At 51.3% G+C, this 16,413-nt stretch overlaps 1 protein-coding gene across 2 annotated transcripts; it reads left to right on the forward strand.

The window, feature by feature from the left end:
* The first annotated feature begins 5,743 nt into the window (after nucleotides 1-5,743).
* Nucleotides 5,744-7,634, forward strand: LOC119276100 (transcription factor bHLH74-like). 2 transcript variants are annotated; one of them, XM_037557086.1, is made up of 2 exons: nucleotides 5,744-6,020; nucleotides 6,170-7,634. In XM_037557086.1, the coding sequence occupies exons 1-2, from the start codon at nucleotides 5,909-5,911 to the stop codon at nucleotides 7,465-7,467; spliced, it is 1,410 nt and encodes a 469-aa protein (XP_037412983.1). In that variant the 5' UTR covers nucleotides 5,744-5,908; the 3' UTR covers nucleotides 7,468-7,634. The 2 variants fall into 2 exon arrangements, with proteins under 2 accessions (XP_037412983.1, XP_037412984.1); XM_037557087.1 differs by having other exon boundaries at nucleotides 6,173-7,634.
* The last annotated feature ends 8,779 nt before the right edge of the window (nucleotides 7,635-16,413 follow it).

Genomic DNA, 16,413 nt, shown 5'->3' on the forward strand with positions numbered 1-16,413 from the left:
TCCCCGTCCGCCACCCCGAACCCCGCCGCTCGACGCCGTCATCGGAAGCCACCACGCCGGACCACACCACGCCGCCTCGCTGACCTTCCTCCTCGCTGGCGCCGTCGTCCCCGACTCTTCCTCAACACCCGCTGCCACGTACCCTACAACTACGGTGAGGCCCTCGGCCTTCCCTTCCCCTCGCTCGCACACCGTCCCGCACCGGCGCGCGACCACCGCGACTCCCGTCCGCTGCCATCAACCGTTGCACTCGCCGCATCGTGGATGCGCCCGACCCCACCCTGGAGCCGCCCGCGGCCACCTGCCTCCGCGTGCGTCCACCTTCGAGCTCCCGCACGCCCTGGACCGCGCTTGGTCGCGCCCGACCGTGGCCGACAGCGGGCACTCGCGCCCACGCCCCCTCTGACCAAGCCCGGCCATGGAGGGTCTCCGCTCCCCCTTGCTGCTGCCCGCCCGGCCACCACCGCCTCCATCCCGCGGCTCCTGGCCGCTCCCGCCAGGGCCGTCGCCGTCCGGGGCCTCCCCTGCTCCCCGCCTCCTGCCGCTGTCGAGCGATGCCGCCGACGCAGCTGGGCCTCGCGCCCTCGCTGCGGTGGCCTCGGGCACGGGCACCCATTGCCCGAAACCGCCACGCCCGCACCTGGCGCCCAGCGCCCACTAGCGCCCGAAAACCCACTAAGGCCGCTGGGGCCTATGACAGATGGGCCCCACGCCCAAAACATTTTTTTATTAAAAAAATAAAATAATAAATAAATAATTAATAATAAAATTAATTAATTAATTAATTAATTAACTTAACTAATCTTGTTTAGTTTAACTAATTAAGATTAATTAACCTAATAAATAGTTACCCTAATTAACTACTGTTAATTAGCTAAACAATCCCTAACAGGTGGGACCCACCTGTCAGGTTGACTCAGTCAACCTCTATTGACTGTTGACATCATGCTGACATCATGCTGACATCAGCAATCACTGTTCTGGATAATGTTGCATTAAAATAATTAAATAAATCCTGAAAATGATTTAAATCTTTTAAAATTAATAGAGAATAAACCATAGCTCAGATGAAAATACTTTCTACATGAAAGTTGCTCAGAACGACGAGACGATTCCGGATTCGCAGCCCGTTCGTCCACCACACACCCCTAACATATCAAACACGCAACTTTCCCCCTCCGGTTCATCTGTCCGAAAACACGAAACACCGGGAATACTTTCCCGGATGCTTTCCCCCTTCGTCGGTATCACCTACTACCGCGTTAGAACACGTCTAGCTCTGCTTGTTGTCCTGTTATGCACTTGCTTGCTATGTATTTACTGTTTCTCCCCCCTCTTCTCTCCGGTAGACCCTGTGACGATGCTGATGCCCCTGTGGTCGACTACATCACCGACGACCCCTCTCTCTTGCCAGAGCAACCAGGCAAGCCCCCCCCCCTTGATCACCAGATATCGCCTATTCTCCTCTATACTGCTTGCATTAGAGTAGTGTAGCATGTTACTGCTTTTCGTTAATCCTATTCTGATGCATAGCCTGTCATTGTTGCTACAGTCATTGATACCTTACCCGCAATCCTATATGCTTAGCATAGGATGCTAGTATTTTTCATCTGTGGCCCTACATTCTTGTCTGTCTGCTGTGCTATACTATCGTGCCGTGATCACTCGGGAGGTGATCACGGGTATATACTATATACTTTCTACATGATACATGTGGAGACTAAAGTCGGGTCGGCTGGTGGAGCACCCGCGAGTGGATCTTTGTGGCGGAGCGACAGGGCAGGTCGAGACTGCCTAGGAGAGAGGTGGGCCTGGCCCTGTTCGGCGTTCGCAGATACTTAACACGCTTAACGAGATCTTGGTATTTGATCTGAGTTGGCTACGAGCCTATACGCACTAACCATCTACGCGGGAGTAGTTATGGGTATCCCGACGTCGTGGTATCAGCCGAAGCACTTCGTGACGCCAGCGACTGAGTGGCGCGCGCCGGATTGGAACGTAAGCCTGCTCTTGTATTAAGGGGGCTAGTTCTGGTTTCGGCCGCGTACGCAACATGCAGGTGTGCTATGAGCGATGGGCCCAGACCCCTGTGCGCTTAGGTTTAGACCGGCGTGCTGGCCTCTCTGTTTTGCCTAGGTGGGGCTGCGACGTGTTGATCTTCCGAGGCCGGGCATGACCCAGGAAAGTGTGTCCAGCCAAATGGGATCAAGCGTGTTGGGTAAGTTGGTGCACCCCTGCAGGGAAGTTAATCTATTCGAATAGCCGTGATCTTCGGTAACAGGACGACTTGGAGTTGTACCTTGACCTTATGACAACTAGAACCGGATACTTAATAAAACACACCCTTCCAAGTTCCACAGACAACCCGGTGATCGCTTTTTCACAAGGCGACGAGGGGAGGATCGCCGGGTAGGATTATGCTATGCGATGCTACTGGAGATGCTACTTGGAGATGCTAATTGGAGGACTTCAATCTACTCTCTTCTACATGCTGCAAGACGGAGGCTGCCAGAAGCGTAGTCTTCGACAGGATTAGCTATCCCCCTCTTATTCTGGCATTCTGCAGTTCAGTCCACCGATATGGCCCTTTACACATATATCCATGCATATGTAGTGTAGATCCTTGCTTGCGAGTACTTTGGATGAGTACTCACGGTTGCTTCTCCCCCCTTTTTCCCCCTTTCCTTTCTTTCTGGTTGTCGCAACCAGATTCTGGAGCCCTGGAGCCAGACGCCACCGTCGACGATGACTCCTACTACACCGGAGGTGCCTACTACTACGTGCTGCCCGCTGACGACGACCAGGAGTAGTTAGGAGGATCCCAGGCAGGAGGCTTGCGCCTCTTTCGATCTGTGTCCCAGTTTGTGTTAGCCATCTATGGCTACTTGTTTACTTATGTCTGTTCTCAGATATTGTTGCTTCCGCTGACTCGTCTATGATCGAGCACTTGTATTCGAGCCCTCGAGGCCCCTGGCTTGTATTATGATGCTTGTATGACTTATTTATGTTTTAGAGTTGTGTTGTGATATCTTTCCGTGAGTCCCTGATCTTGATCGTACATGTTTGCGTGCATGATTAGTGTACGATTGAATCGGGGGGCGTCACACCCATGGTCTAGACGGGTCTGTCCGCTGCAACCATAGCCATTTAGGTTGCAAAGCCACATTCATCCACCTTAGGTTGGGGACACCAAGGCCACCTGCCCACTTTGGTCGACAGAGAGTCTCCCAAGCAACGCATTTACCTCCTCTTGCTTCCTCCTTTCCAAACCACGAGAAAATTCTGCAAATCTTGATGATCGCCTTGATCGTTTTCGGAGGCTATCATCGAGTGCACCGGGATTGCACAAAGGACCGACTGGATCAGTAGCACCCGGCTGCTCTTCGGTAGGGAAGCCGCCTTCCATGATGGCAGGCGCGCTGCAATTTGGTCTACCAGGTCTTGAAAATGCACAGCTGTCTGCTTCCGAATGGACAGTGGTAGCCCGACATAGCGACAAAGGAAATTTGCATTGGCGCATCCCAGCAGCCCGGACACCAGCTGCATGTGTTCTTGCATGCATCTGATCGGTAGAGCAGAACTTTTCTGAAGGTTGATCTTGAGCCCCGATGCCTGCCCAAACAGGTCCAAAATGGCAGCACACGCTTGAAGATCCAGCTCCTTTGGTTTCAGAAAAATCATTGCGTCGTCTGCATACATGGAGACCCGGTGTCGCAGTCCCGTCCGGGCCAAAGGGGCAAGTAGTCCAGCTGCCGTGGCATACTCAAACAAATGGCGTAGGGGTTCCATGCATAAAATGAAAATCATGGGTGAAAGCGGACTTCCTTGACGCAGCCCTTGACAGTTGAAAATTGTTTCTCCGGGGATTCCATTGACATCAATCTTGGTTGATGATGTCGCAAGTAATCCACAGATCCATGAGATCCACCTTGGTCCGAAGCCCATCTGTCTCAATACTTCCAGAAGAAAAGGCCATTGCACAGAGTCGAAGGCCTTGCTCATGTCAAGCTTCATAAGAACCGTTGGATCCTTAAGAGCGTGCAGTCTAGATGCCGTGCCTTGCACGGGCATGAAATTGTCATGCAGAGATCGTCCACGCACTAAGGCGCTTTGATGATTGCCCACCAGGTGCGGCAAGTCGTCAGTGAGCCGAGAGGCGAGAACTTTGTCAAAGATCTTGACTACGCCATGATTTAGGCTAACAGGCCAGAGGTCTTTGATATAGCTGGCTAGCTACATGTATGTACTCCTTACTACTCTACCAATACACTCCACATAGAGCTCCACATACACTAGCTGCTGCTAGCATACATGTATGCATGAAAGTCCCCAAAGTTAAAGCTGCCAGTAAAAGTGAAAATCTTTTTGCTCTCCTGACAGTTACTACTACAAGGTCACTTCTAGGCTGGCTAAGCCAGGAGCAAGTAATGCATGCACTGCACACATATGCACACATGCCTGCGTGTAGTTTATGGGCAGACGACAAGGGGCAGTGGTGCTCATGAGCTCAAAGCCAGCCCAGTCACTGATCTCCTATATCTCTTTCTCACACTTGATCATAATCAAACCATAGCACCCAGATGCAGCTAGCAAGTAATTAGTGAAATACTTATTTTAGTTTCTCCCTCCTCAGATGTCAATTGAAGTAATCCAAAGAAATCTCTCACCCTAGATAATAGGATTGGAATGCTTTACACAAGTACTATACTCCCTCCGTTTCAAAATAAGTGTCTCAATTTTAATACAACTTTGTACTAAAGTTAATACTTGATACAAAGTAAAAACACTTATTTTTGAGACGAAAGGAGTACTGACTAGGAGTCGGCCGACTGGAATAAATAAATTAAATTAGTCTATTAGTTCTAGACGGTCCGATGCAAAAAATAACGGTGGTCAAGATTGGTATTCTTCAGCCTCCCGATCTCTTTGTTCATCTTCTTCCCCAAGACTTGCCAGGACCACCTGCCTAACCGCCTGCCTCTATTGCCTGCGGCCGGCAGCGCTTTCGCGCCAGCCTCGCCGCCCCGCCCTCCCCTCACCACCACTTGCCGCCGCGCTAGCCCCAGCCCCGGCGATGCTTCTAAACTGGTGAACCATCAAAATTTCTTACTGAGATACCCCCTCGCTCCCCATACCGTCAACCTTTGGACTCGCCTCCTCCTGCATGTCGCCGGGTATGACTCCTTCCTGGCCGATGCCTTACCGGCGCCTCGGTCCTCGCTACGCTCACCCCGGCATGCTTCCTTCTGACTGACCCAAATTCTAAAACCCGGCAACTTACCTCTAGATAAAATTTTAAATTACTGATGTACTGGTAGTACTTGTATAACTGAGCCCTACCCCCTGCCTACACAGCCCAAGGCATATGAGAAGAGAGCAGTACCCTGCTATCCGGTAAGTACTAAAAGCCCTAGGCATGTTAGCAAGCTTATATATTTCAGAACCCACACAATCAAGAGCATTAATATGATAGGCATACCATAGTGAGTGATAATAGGCAGTAGCTAGCTGTGGCTATAGCTAGATGTGTGCATCGTTGCACTGCACACACAGTGTGTCAAGCGTGAGGACCATCGATGAGGTAGTCTGCTGTGTAGTGTGTACTAGTAGTAACAAGTATACAAGTGTATGTTTGGCAAAAAAAAAAAGTATACAAGTGTATGTACTAGACAGTACAGTACACCACCATAAGCCATAGGTGCAACCATCTATTCTTTGGCCTGCCTCTTTATAAGAGCCTGCTTGCTTTCCCCTCCGGCCTGCAGCCTTTTGCTAGAGAGAGCACACCACACACACACACACGCTGCGCGCAGGCAGGGCCCTAAAAGTAGCTTCAACACTGCAGGCATCTTGTCTTATTGCGCCATTAGCATCTTCCTCCTCCAGCGAGCTAGCGTTTAATGCGCGAATGCTCCCTCTGTTGCTCCAATATATCAACACACGAGCCAGCCTACCATCACCACCACCAGCGGCAGAGTGCTCCCCTCTTCCTCAGCTTACTTGCGTCCCATTAATTAAAGGTACGCGCCATTTGATCGATGCGCTCATCTGTGCATATGCATGTTGCTGGGTCGGTAGTTGCATGCGCTTCATCGGATCGGCCTCAGACAGATCAGAGCCTCGCTATCTACGTACTTGGATATATAGCTCATATCCGATTTCTTATTAGTAGGTGGCAAGATGGATCCTGGCTTCTGCAACGACATGATCCTAAGCGAGAGCGCGTGGAACAGCGGCGGTGGAGACGGTGGCGCGGCCGGTGATGTCGTTAATGTTGTGGACGGGAGCGGCATGTCGGTGCTGGAGAGGCTGGTGCTGGACGAGGCGCTCGCGGCCGCGATCATGGAGCTGCAGGGCATCCAGGTGCCGTGCGGAGGTGGCAAGCCGATGGCCGGCGGCATCGAGGCGGCCAGCCTCGCATTCGGCGCTACGGGAACGGGACCCGTCACGCCTGCCTACGCTGAGGTTGACGGGGTTGTCCTGCAGCGACAGCAGCATCAACATCGCCATCAGGGCGTGATGGGGATGCCTGTCGACTACGACCTCGTACCAGCAGCACGAGCTGTCACGTTGGCTACTGTACCTGCGGCACCTTCCTTCCCAAAAGGCGCGGCTGCCGCCGTTGACCGCGCCGGCGTCGCCGATGCGGCGGTCTTTGACTCCGGCAATAACGCGCCGGCATCGGCGGTAATAGCAGGGATGACGAGGCAGTGGGACGAAGCCAACGGTTGTGCCAAAAGGCAACGCCGGTCAAGTAGAAAGAGGAGGGCCGCCGATGCACCATGCCCGGCCGCCGACGGGCACTCGCAGGAGAACCCTCTCTGCAGCCTCCTCGCGTCCACCAACACCGGGGATCGCGGCATTCAGATTGCGTTCAGCAGCGGCGGCGGTGCTGCGCCGTCCTCCAAGCGCACCAAGCCGTCGCTGAGCAGCACCTCGTCCAGCATCAGCTTTGACGGCAGAAGCTCCGTCAACAACGGCTGCGACGACGTCCCCCAGTACGAACCGGACACGGAGGCCCTGGCGCAGGTGAAGGAGATGATCTACCGCGCGGCGGCGATGCGGCCGTTGAGCCTCGGCGCCGAGGAGGAAGACACCGGCGAGCGGCCAAGCAGGCGCAACGTGCGCATCTCGTCCGACCCGCAGACGGTGGCGGCGCGCCAGCGGCGGGAGCGCATCAGCGAGCGGCTGCGCGTGCTGCAGAAGCTCGTCCCGGGAGGCGCCAAGATGGACACGGCCTCCATGCTGGACGAGGCCGCCAACTACCTCCGCTTCCTCAAGTCACAGATCAGGGAGCTGCAAACCCTGGACCGCCGGAATTACGGCGCAAATGCCATATCGAACACAGGCATGGCGCCAATGATGATCTACAACAATATGCCGGCCTTCGCCTTCCCGGCGACAGGAGCCGGCGAAACCCTAGGAAGAGGAGGAGAGGAGGCTTTCATAAGCAGCCGGTTTAGATAGATTATTGATGAGGGACATGCACGTACGCAAGTGTTTTCATGTGTTGTGCCCAATGTAAGACCATGCATCGATCAGAAGATAGATCGATCCATCATCATTAGCTACTGATTAGGGATGATCATGTCGGTCGATGAAATTAATCATAATGTCGTCGTCTTCACCTTTTTTCTTCTTCTTCTTCTTCTTCTTCTTCTTCTCCTTCTGTTTGATTGATGAATAATTTTGCATGCATGCATCCGGCTACGTGCTTTTACAAATTTTATTAGAGACTCTATGAGCGAGCAGCAGAAAAGGAGCGATGGCTTGGAAAGTTTTTTGCTCCTCCTTTTGATCAGTTTAATTAGTCGTCGTTGTCTCCATCTTTTCATGTGGCAAGCATGTAGACGCGTGAAGCAAAGCTTTTCCAGCGGGCGTGTGTGCTTTCTAAGTTCCGATCCAAACATCATCATGACAACTTTCTAAGTCGTAATTATGGCCTCTTTGAAAGAGAAAGGCCTTTTCTTTGTGCATGCAAAACCCTACCGAAAAGGGCCGGGATCGATCGAGGAGAAAGGAAGAAGAGAGGGCAAAAATCATGGCTTAATCATTGCACACTTTCTGGTCGTCGTCGTCGTCGTCGTAGCTAGGGAAGCAAAACAGAGGGAAAGAAAGCATGCAATGCATGGTTAATCAACTGTTTGAGTTGTAATGATCGAGGAGACGTGTGGTGTCGTGGCAATGCCGATGCCGATGCCGATGCCGATGGTTCGTGCAGTGTTTGAGCCCACTCGGCCGGGTCAGGTTTCAGGCTTGGGCTGGGTGAGCTTTTTAGACGGCCGGGGTCAGGCACTCGCTGCATCAAAAGGCATGCGTCTAAAAGGAATCATTCCCTTTCCCTTTTGATTCAAAAATGCACGCCTTTTGGTCCTCGAGCTGCGTGTCAAAATTCTTGATGAGATGCTGTCGTATGTTAGGATTAATCTTGACATGTGTTGTGCACGTCCAAGTGTGCCGTGATGGGTGTGTTGCATGTCACGTTAGTACTAGAGATGCATGGTAGTGAAGATAAGTATTAGTCAAGAGAATAGGCTGAGTTAGTTTGCATGCATGAGTTGGTAGCTGGACTCGGCCGGGTTGTATGCGGCCGTTGAGGAATAGTGGGCAGCGCTGCATGCTGTTAGTGGTGCGTGTGCGTGAGTGCATGACATAGATGGCTGGGTCCTTTGTATATAAGTGCTGTATTGGAGCAATGAAAAGGAAGAGCCAAGAGGGCTGGGAAAAACACAATGTAGTCTCTTGTTCCACCAAGGAGAAGGGCCTCTCGTGCAAAGTAACAGCCGGTCTTCTTCTTGGTTGTGTGTGTGTGTGTAGAGTTTCTCCATGGTGTGTGTTCATGAGAGATGAGAGGAAGAAGAACGGCGCTGCGAGGAGGCGGCGCCAACATTTGGTATTCAGAGCCACAAGGTTCGAGGGGCGGCCGTGGCGCGCGCGGTGGCGTCCGCGGCGGACGGGGCATGCGCGGCCGACATGGAGGCATCGGCTGCGGCGCGCGGCGAGCGCGTGGCGGAGGCGGCGGGCGGTGACGTCGTACGTGCGGCGACCGCGGAGGCCGCCGAGGCGCTGCGTGGTGGCGCAGCGGTGCAACACGGTGTGGCGGCGTGGAGGCACTGCATGGCGGCATGGAGGCCGCGGCGGTGCAGGGCAATAAGATGCGGCGGCGAGCCAGGCGCGACCGGTGCGTGTTATGGGTGCGCACTGGACACGTCGGGCGCGTTGGACCGCAGGAATGGACCGCGTCGAGGCACTGGACCTGGTTGCGCAGATCGCGTACGTGCACGGCGGGAGCGCGGGGACGTGGGGAGTGCGCGCGAAGGGCACGGCGGTCGCGGAGACGAGGAGGTCGCGAAGGACCTGCGTGGTGGCGCAGAGGTCGCGATGGCTCGGGGCGACAATCGTGGAAGGTGCGTGACACGTAGGCGCGGCGTGGCGGCTGCCATGGCGGACGCGGAGGCGGCACGCGGTGAGCGTCTGGTGCTGTTGGGCTCGTCGGGCGCATCGGATGCGCGCGGGACGTGCGGGACGCACTGGTGCGGTCGGGCTCATCGGGCGCGTTGGTTGCGCGCGGGACGTGCGAGGCGCGGAGGGACGCCAGGCATGTGTCGCCGGCGGAGATGGAGCTCGGCGTATGTCACCGGGTCGTGACGGAGACCGGCGTCGGTGCGTCAGGTCGGGTCCGCGGGCTGGGTCACGGCCGTGACGACGACAATGACAGGAGCGGCAGCAACTCCGGCGACGGTAAGTCAAGATTAAGGGGGAGAATGTTAGGATTAATCTTGACATGTGTTGTGCACGTTCAAGTGTGCCGTGATGGGTGTGTTGCATGTCACGTTAGTACTAGAGATGCATGGTAGTGAAGATAAGTATTAGTCAAGAGAATAGGCTGAGTTAGTTTACATGCATGAGTTGGTAGCTGGACTCGGCCGGGTTGTATGCGGCCATTGAGGAATAGTGGGCAGCGCTGCATGCTGTTAGTGGTGCGTGTGCGTGAGTGCATGACATAGGTGGCTGGGTCCTTTGTATATAAGTGTTGTATTGGAGCAATGAAAAGGAAGAGCCAAAAGGGCTGGGAAAAACACAATGTAGTCTCTTGTTCCACCAAGGAGAAGGGCCTCTCGTGCAAAGTAACAGTCGGTCTTCTTCTTGATTGTGTGTGTGTGTCTGTGTAGAGTTTCTCCATAGTATGTGTTCATGAGAGATGAGAGGAAGAAAAACGGCCCTGCGAGGAGGCGGCGCCAACATCGTAACCTCTGAATCTTGACGAGATTTCTTCCTCATGACCGACCTCTGCTCTAAACCCGGCGTACGTGTGTGTTCCACCTTAGGATCCTAGGACATGTATGTGCCGAGCCAGGATTTAAACATGGGGCCGAAGAGATAGTTTAGCCAAACACACCTTTATGTCTAGCTCGTCTGAATTCTAGGTGACTAGAGCATCTACAACCGCGGACAGCAAATCCAACCTATCAAATGCTGCATCCGCAAACAGTGATCGGTCACACCTCAAATTTGCTCCTCTACATCTGGATACCTTATAGTACAAACTTTAGATCCATGCAAAAACATGGAAAGGATAAAGTCCATGTACTACGTTGATCATCTACCCTAATCCTCATCGGAGATGTCTACTATATCCGTGCCCGGCTCCGGGTACATGGGCGCCAGCCGGAATTCCACCTCCTGCAGCTCCTCCAGTTTCTTCACGCCAGCCTCCGCCTACATCTTCGCTTCTACCTCCTTCGGACCACCATCTCCATCGCAGCCGGCTATTGCTCTTCTTCCTCCTCCTGCTTTGCCTGCTTCTCCTCCTCCGACTCTGGCGAGTCCGGAGGCAGGCCATTAGTGTTGTGGGCGACGCACGCAGCGCGCCTCGCCCGGATCTCCTACTCAATCTGGAACCGGTGCTCTGGCATGAGCATAGCATACATGGTTATCTTCTGCCGAACCATGGCGAAGCCGGAGGGCGTGAGAAGAGTGGCGGTGCGGGAGAGAAGTGGATGGGCTCGGGCTAGCAACGCGGAAAGGGAGAGGGGTGTATGTGGCTAGGCTTGGGGGACGCCGACCGGCTTAAATAGCCGGATTTGGCCTCGGGCGGCGAGCCGGAGCGGCGTCACGGTGTTCACACACGCCACCGGAGGAGACGTTTGTGGAACCACCGGGTTTTCGGGCAATTTTGTGTGGGACCCCATCGTCAGTCTGACGTCGCGGATGCATCCGGGCGCCCCATATCCACCCCATATTTGCGCTAGATATGAAGAGTGCCGGTCAGCCCGGACGTTTGAGCCCCGTTTGAGGCGCTCGTCTGGGTCGGATTTTTGTGACACGCCAGTGACCGAGCCGTCCGCCCGGGCGTTTGAGGCGGGTTTGGGGCGCCCGACTGTAGATGCTCCTACTACACCCGATTTTATTCTTTCTCAAGTTGTAAATGATATCTCTATTATATGAGGAATAAAGTTGTTGATGCTCGAAAAAAGAGAAACGATCTGAATTAGATGCATGAATGTAAGGGCACCTCCAACACTGACCCACAAACCGGATACCGCATTCGTCCGTGGACCGGGGGGCTAGTCCGCGGACAAGGATGCGGGAGGCCACCATCCAATGGTATCCGCACATATTTCAAACCACATTTCAACTAACCGAACGAAATTCATCAAACATGACAGAATTTATTAAAGTTCGCATAGAAAATTACACAAATCATTCGTACATAGCACACAAATAAGTTTGCTACAACAATGGTTCAAATTAAATGAGATTTAACCGGATGTTTAATAAGTTTTTCATGAACGAGTCATGTTGTCCCACACATAGTGCCCTTTGAGATTCATCCAACAGTGTATGTGTGTAAATGCTCATGCCTCTGTCATGTGGTACATCACGGCAGCGCCTTCAGACTACACAATGTGTAGACAAACATTAAGTGAACGAACGAACCAGTCAACAACTTGAGCAAGATAAAGCAAACCTCACAATCCCTACGGCTGTCGTGCACAATGGCCACCTTGCCTCCAGTCGATCAACCGTGCCACAAAACTTGGTTATGGTGGTCTGGATGGTGTACTATCGATACGCTAATGGCTTCACACTGCGCTCATGGATGATGCGCATGTTGTACGACGCAATGTGCTTTCGCGCGTGAAATGAATCATGCACGTGCTGCCAGAAGAGCCTCTTTCTGCTCATGCCTAAGAAATCCGTAGATATGGCCAACCACGCATCACACAACAACTCATCCACCATGCTTGAGTACCCTGCGTACTCTAAAAACGACATGAAGTTTGAAAATAAGCTTAATGGCATTTGGTAGAACACCTGCCAGCCGTGGTGATCACCATGGACGTAGTCAACAGGTGGCGGTGGGTACCTGGCTGCGGACGAATCCTGGGTGGACAGTGCCATAGTACAAGGTGAGCAGGCGCGTGGGTGGTGGTTGCAGATGTCTAGAAACGTTGCGTGGTGGCCGGAGAGCTACAACAATGACATCGGAGGAGGAGTGCGCGAAAGCAAAACAAGGGACAAGGGCGGAGTCGAATAGCTAGAATGGGAGCGGGAGGGGCATTTGAATGGGTCGGGGGTGCTAGAGTCCTATGTTGCTGTTGTTCGGACTCCCGCAAAGCCTCCCCCAGTTTGCTTCTCATTTGTAGGGAAAAGTGCATCCAGGCCGGTCGCTTGACTGATACAGGCCTGCGTTGGAAGGCAAAACACGTCCGGATTTCTATGAGGACGGATGGGGGTGGTTTTAGGGTCCGCTTTGGAGATGCCCTAAATACCTTAGGAAACAATCTGGAAGAAGGAAGCATCGGGTAGGGACGAGCCAATGATGGCAATGAGTGAAGGCCATTGCAGAATTAAAATTACTAAGTACCTTGATTGGTACTCATTAGCCTCCAATCTCTCAAAGTCAGGCCATGTGTCGCGTATGATCGTGGATGGCATCACGGCGAGCGGCGACAGGCGACAGTGGCAAAGCCCTATACTATCCACAGAGAGATACAATGCGCCAATCGATAATGGGGTTGTTTGGTTGCCTTTATTAGCCTCAGCCAGACCCCGCTGGATGCAATTTTTGCCCACTTGGTTGTCTGCATTGCACAAAAATATAGGCCAGTGTGAATTTTAAAGTACCTCCCAGCAGACTCGCTAGGGACGGTCGATTCAGGTATTTCCCCTCAGCCAGGCTCGCGGCTTGCACAAGGGGGAGTGTGGACCTAAGCTCATGCGAGCTCGCGTGCATTTCCTTTTCCAAATAAGTTGCGGGAAGAATCAAGTCACCTCCCACCAATTCGATCGCCCTATTTGGCCCCCTTCGGCTCACCGCTGAAACCCCCACCATTATTTCTCTTCCTTCGAGCTCTTCATCCCAGATGGCGGTAGACGACGGTGACGATTCTTCTTCATCTTCTCTGACCTATTCCATGCCTTCACCTAGCTCTACCGATGGTTGTAAGTTCAAGCACTCCCTACTCCCTACTCGTTCAATCTTAGATGTGTGAGCATGTGGTAGGTGTAGATGTGTGAGCATGTGGTACCATGGTAGACTCTTGATCAGTGAGCATGTGTTGATGTGGCAGATCAAATGGCTGTGGACGACGATGACATTTTGTAGCATGCTTGATGTCTACTACACAACCTTCTTCTTGTAGACGTTGTTGGGCCTCCAAGTGCAGACGTTTGTAGGACAGTAGCAAATTTCCCTCAAGTGGATGACCTAAGGTTTATCAATCCATGGGAGGCGTAGGATGAAGATGGTCTCTCTCAAACAATCCTGCAACCAAATAACAAAGAGTCTCTTGTGTCTCCAACACACCTAATACAATCACAAATTGTATAGGTGCACTAGTTCGGCGAAGAAATGGTGATACAAGTGCAATATGGATGGTAGATATAGGTTTTTGTAATCTGAAAATATAAAAACAGCAAGGTAACTAATGATAAAAGTGAGTGTAAATGGTATTGCAATGCTAGGAAACAAGGCCTAGGGTTCATACTTTCACTAGTGCAAGTTCTCTCAACAATAATAACATAATTAGATCATACAACTATCCCTCCACATGCAACAAAGAGTCACTCCAAAGTCATTAATAGCGGATAACAAACGAAGAGATTATTGTAGCGTACGAAACCACCTCAAAGTTATTCTTTCTGATCGATCTATTCAAGAGTTCATACTAGAATAACACCTTAAAGACACAAATCAACCAAAACCCTAATGTCACCTAGATACTCCAATGTCACCTCAATCGGTGGGTATGATTATACGATATGCATCACACAATCTCAGATTCATCTATTCAAATAACACAACGAACTTCAAAGAGTGTTGTAACATCCCAAATTTTCAATTTGGAATGTTATACATAGGACATCATATGCATATCATATTTTTATTGCATTTTGGTTGATCCTAGAAACTCTAAGCAACTCAAGGACACACGGGGAGAGTTGGGGGTTTCAGTTGTTTTCATATTTGAATTTTTCTCAAACATTGAAAGGAGGATCATTTTGGTTTTAATCACTTTCCCTCCGAATATTTCCAATACTAAAATAAAAGAGAGGGGATAAAATGACTTCTCCGAAATAAAACAAAATATTGGAGGAAAAATGTTAAAATCAAATAAAAATTTTATTTGGATTTTTATTGCTATTTTATTTGAATTAGAAAAATATGCATGTTTTCAAAATTGCATTTTTAGGACAGAAAAATGTTCACTTTGTTCTAAATATTTTATTTAGATGGTGAAAATTGTTTTTGGCATTTTTAGGTTTTTTTATATTTTATTAGGATTTTTCCGTTTTGGCGGAATTATTAAAAAAAGTTCTCGCGGACCACACTGGGCCAAGGGCCCAGCCGGCCCACAGCACCGCCGCCTTCGTGCGAGCGTGCCTGAGCCGGACTCTCGCCGGAGTCCGGGCTGTTGCCCGCGCTGTCCCGCCGCCCTCTCCGCCAGCCACCGGCGCCCCGCACCCGCAGCCGCCGCCACCGCCGCCCGTCGCCGCCAGCCACTGCCGCCCGCGCGTCGCCGCCTGCGCCTTTGTCGCCCGACGCCGCCGTTGCCCTTGCTGCCGCAGCCGAAGCCCGCCAGAGCCCTACCGACGCCGCCCCGTCCCGCAAGAGCATCACCGCAGGTAGCCGCCACCGTCGTTGTTTTTTTTGGTTTAGTCAAAACCGTTCGATTTTTTTTAAAACCTAGATCTGTTTTTTTAGATAGATCGATTTGGTTTTTTCGGTTTAGTTGTTTAGCGGACGTTCGTCCATTCGTTCGTTTTAACGAACGCCATTCACCGATTAGGTTCTGTTAACGAATGCTCGTTCGTTAGTCTGTTCGTCTCATTTTTTCCAGGGTTTTATCTACGATTATTTCGATCGCGATTTCTGCCCTGATCTTCGATCTAGTATAACTTTTTGCTCGTTTATCCAAATTAGATGAAACCAGTGCCTAAATCTTCGTCTCAAAGCCCTCTTTCTGTTTAACCCATTTGAACATGATTTTGGTACTGTAAAATTTGACTTTAGTCCAGATTAGTAAATGATTCTTGTTTTGATCGTAGTTTGAGTCTCATTGCTCCTTTTGAGTTGATTCTTTTTGCAAACCGGAGTTCTTTAGTTGAACATACCGGTTGGATCTTCTTATTTGAGTTTTACCCGTGCTTCTTGTTTGAGTGATTATGTATGTTATTGTTTGTTTGCGATAGAATTCCCGGAGTGCGAAGCGTGCTATTATGAGTCTCTAGGTTTTGCGGATCATCAGCAAGGCAAGTAACACTTTGATCATATCTCTTCATTACCCAGTTTTTATGCATTAGTTCCTATCCTCAAACATTGCATGGTTAGGATCTGTATAACATGTGGTTTTGGGAAGTAGATGATGAGGTAGAACCTATTGCCCTTTTATTATCAACCCTTTGGGGGTCACTTCTACATTATGCTCAGGATTGCTATGCTATGCTCGTAGACGTGGATTGGGTGAGTGTATCCATGACAGATGTGAGAATTGTTAATTAATGGTTAACTTAAGGTGGCTACTTAAATACACATCTGGGTGGATTGGTTGCGAGCACCTGGAGAATCCAGTGTTGTCCTAGGATATCCCGGAGTACCCGTGTGATCATCCTACGGTTCGCCACCCAGGCTCAAAGGGATCATAAGATTATTCATGCTACAAACTTTCATGTGCAGCCACAAGCTATTATGGGCTCTAGCATAGTTGAGTGTGTTGCATTACCTCTTTCAGTGGTGGGCTAGCAGATGTAGGGGAAAGTAGGTGTAACTGTCCATCCAGAGTAAAAAAGAAAAATGTTTCTGAAAGACTGTGTCTCGGTCATCCGTTTCTTGAGCGCCATGTAGTGCGAGAAATCCAACGGAGGAGATCGAGTCTTGTGGGGAAAAGAGCGCAAACCTCTGCAGAG

This window comes from Triticum dicoccoides, chromosome 3B (assembly GCF_002162155.2).
Source record: "Triticum dicoccoides isolate Atlit2015 ecotype Zavitan chromosome 3B, WEW_v2.0, whole genome shotgun sequence".
NCBI classification, from domain to species: Eukaryota; Viridiplantae; Streptophyta; class Magnoliopsida; order Poales; family Poaceae; genus Triticum; species Triticum dicoccoides.

Coding starts and splice junctions, on each gene's coding strand:
- LOC119276100 (XM_037557086.1), top strand. CDS start 5,909: ATGCTCCCTCTGTTGCTCCAATATATCAACACACGAGCCAGCCTACCA. Junction 6,021..6,169: donor TTGCGTCCCATTAATTAAAG/GTACGCGCCATT, acceptor ATTTCTTATTAG/TAGGTGGCAAGATGGATCCT.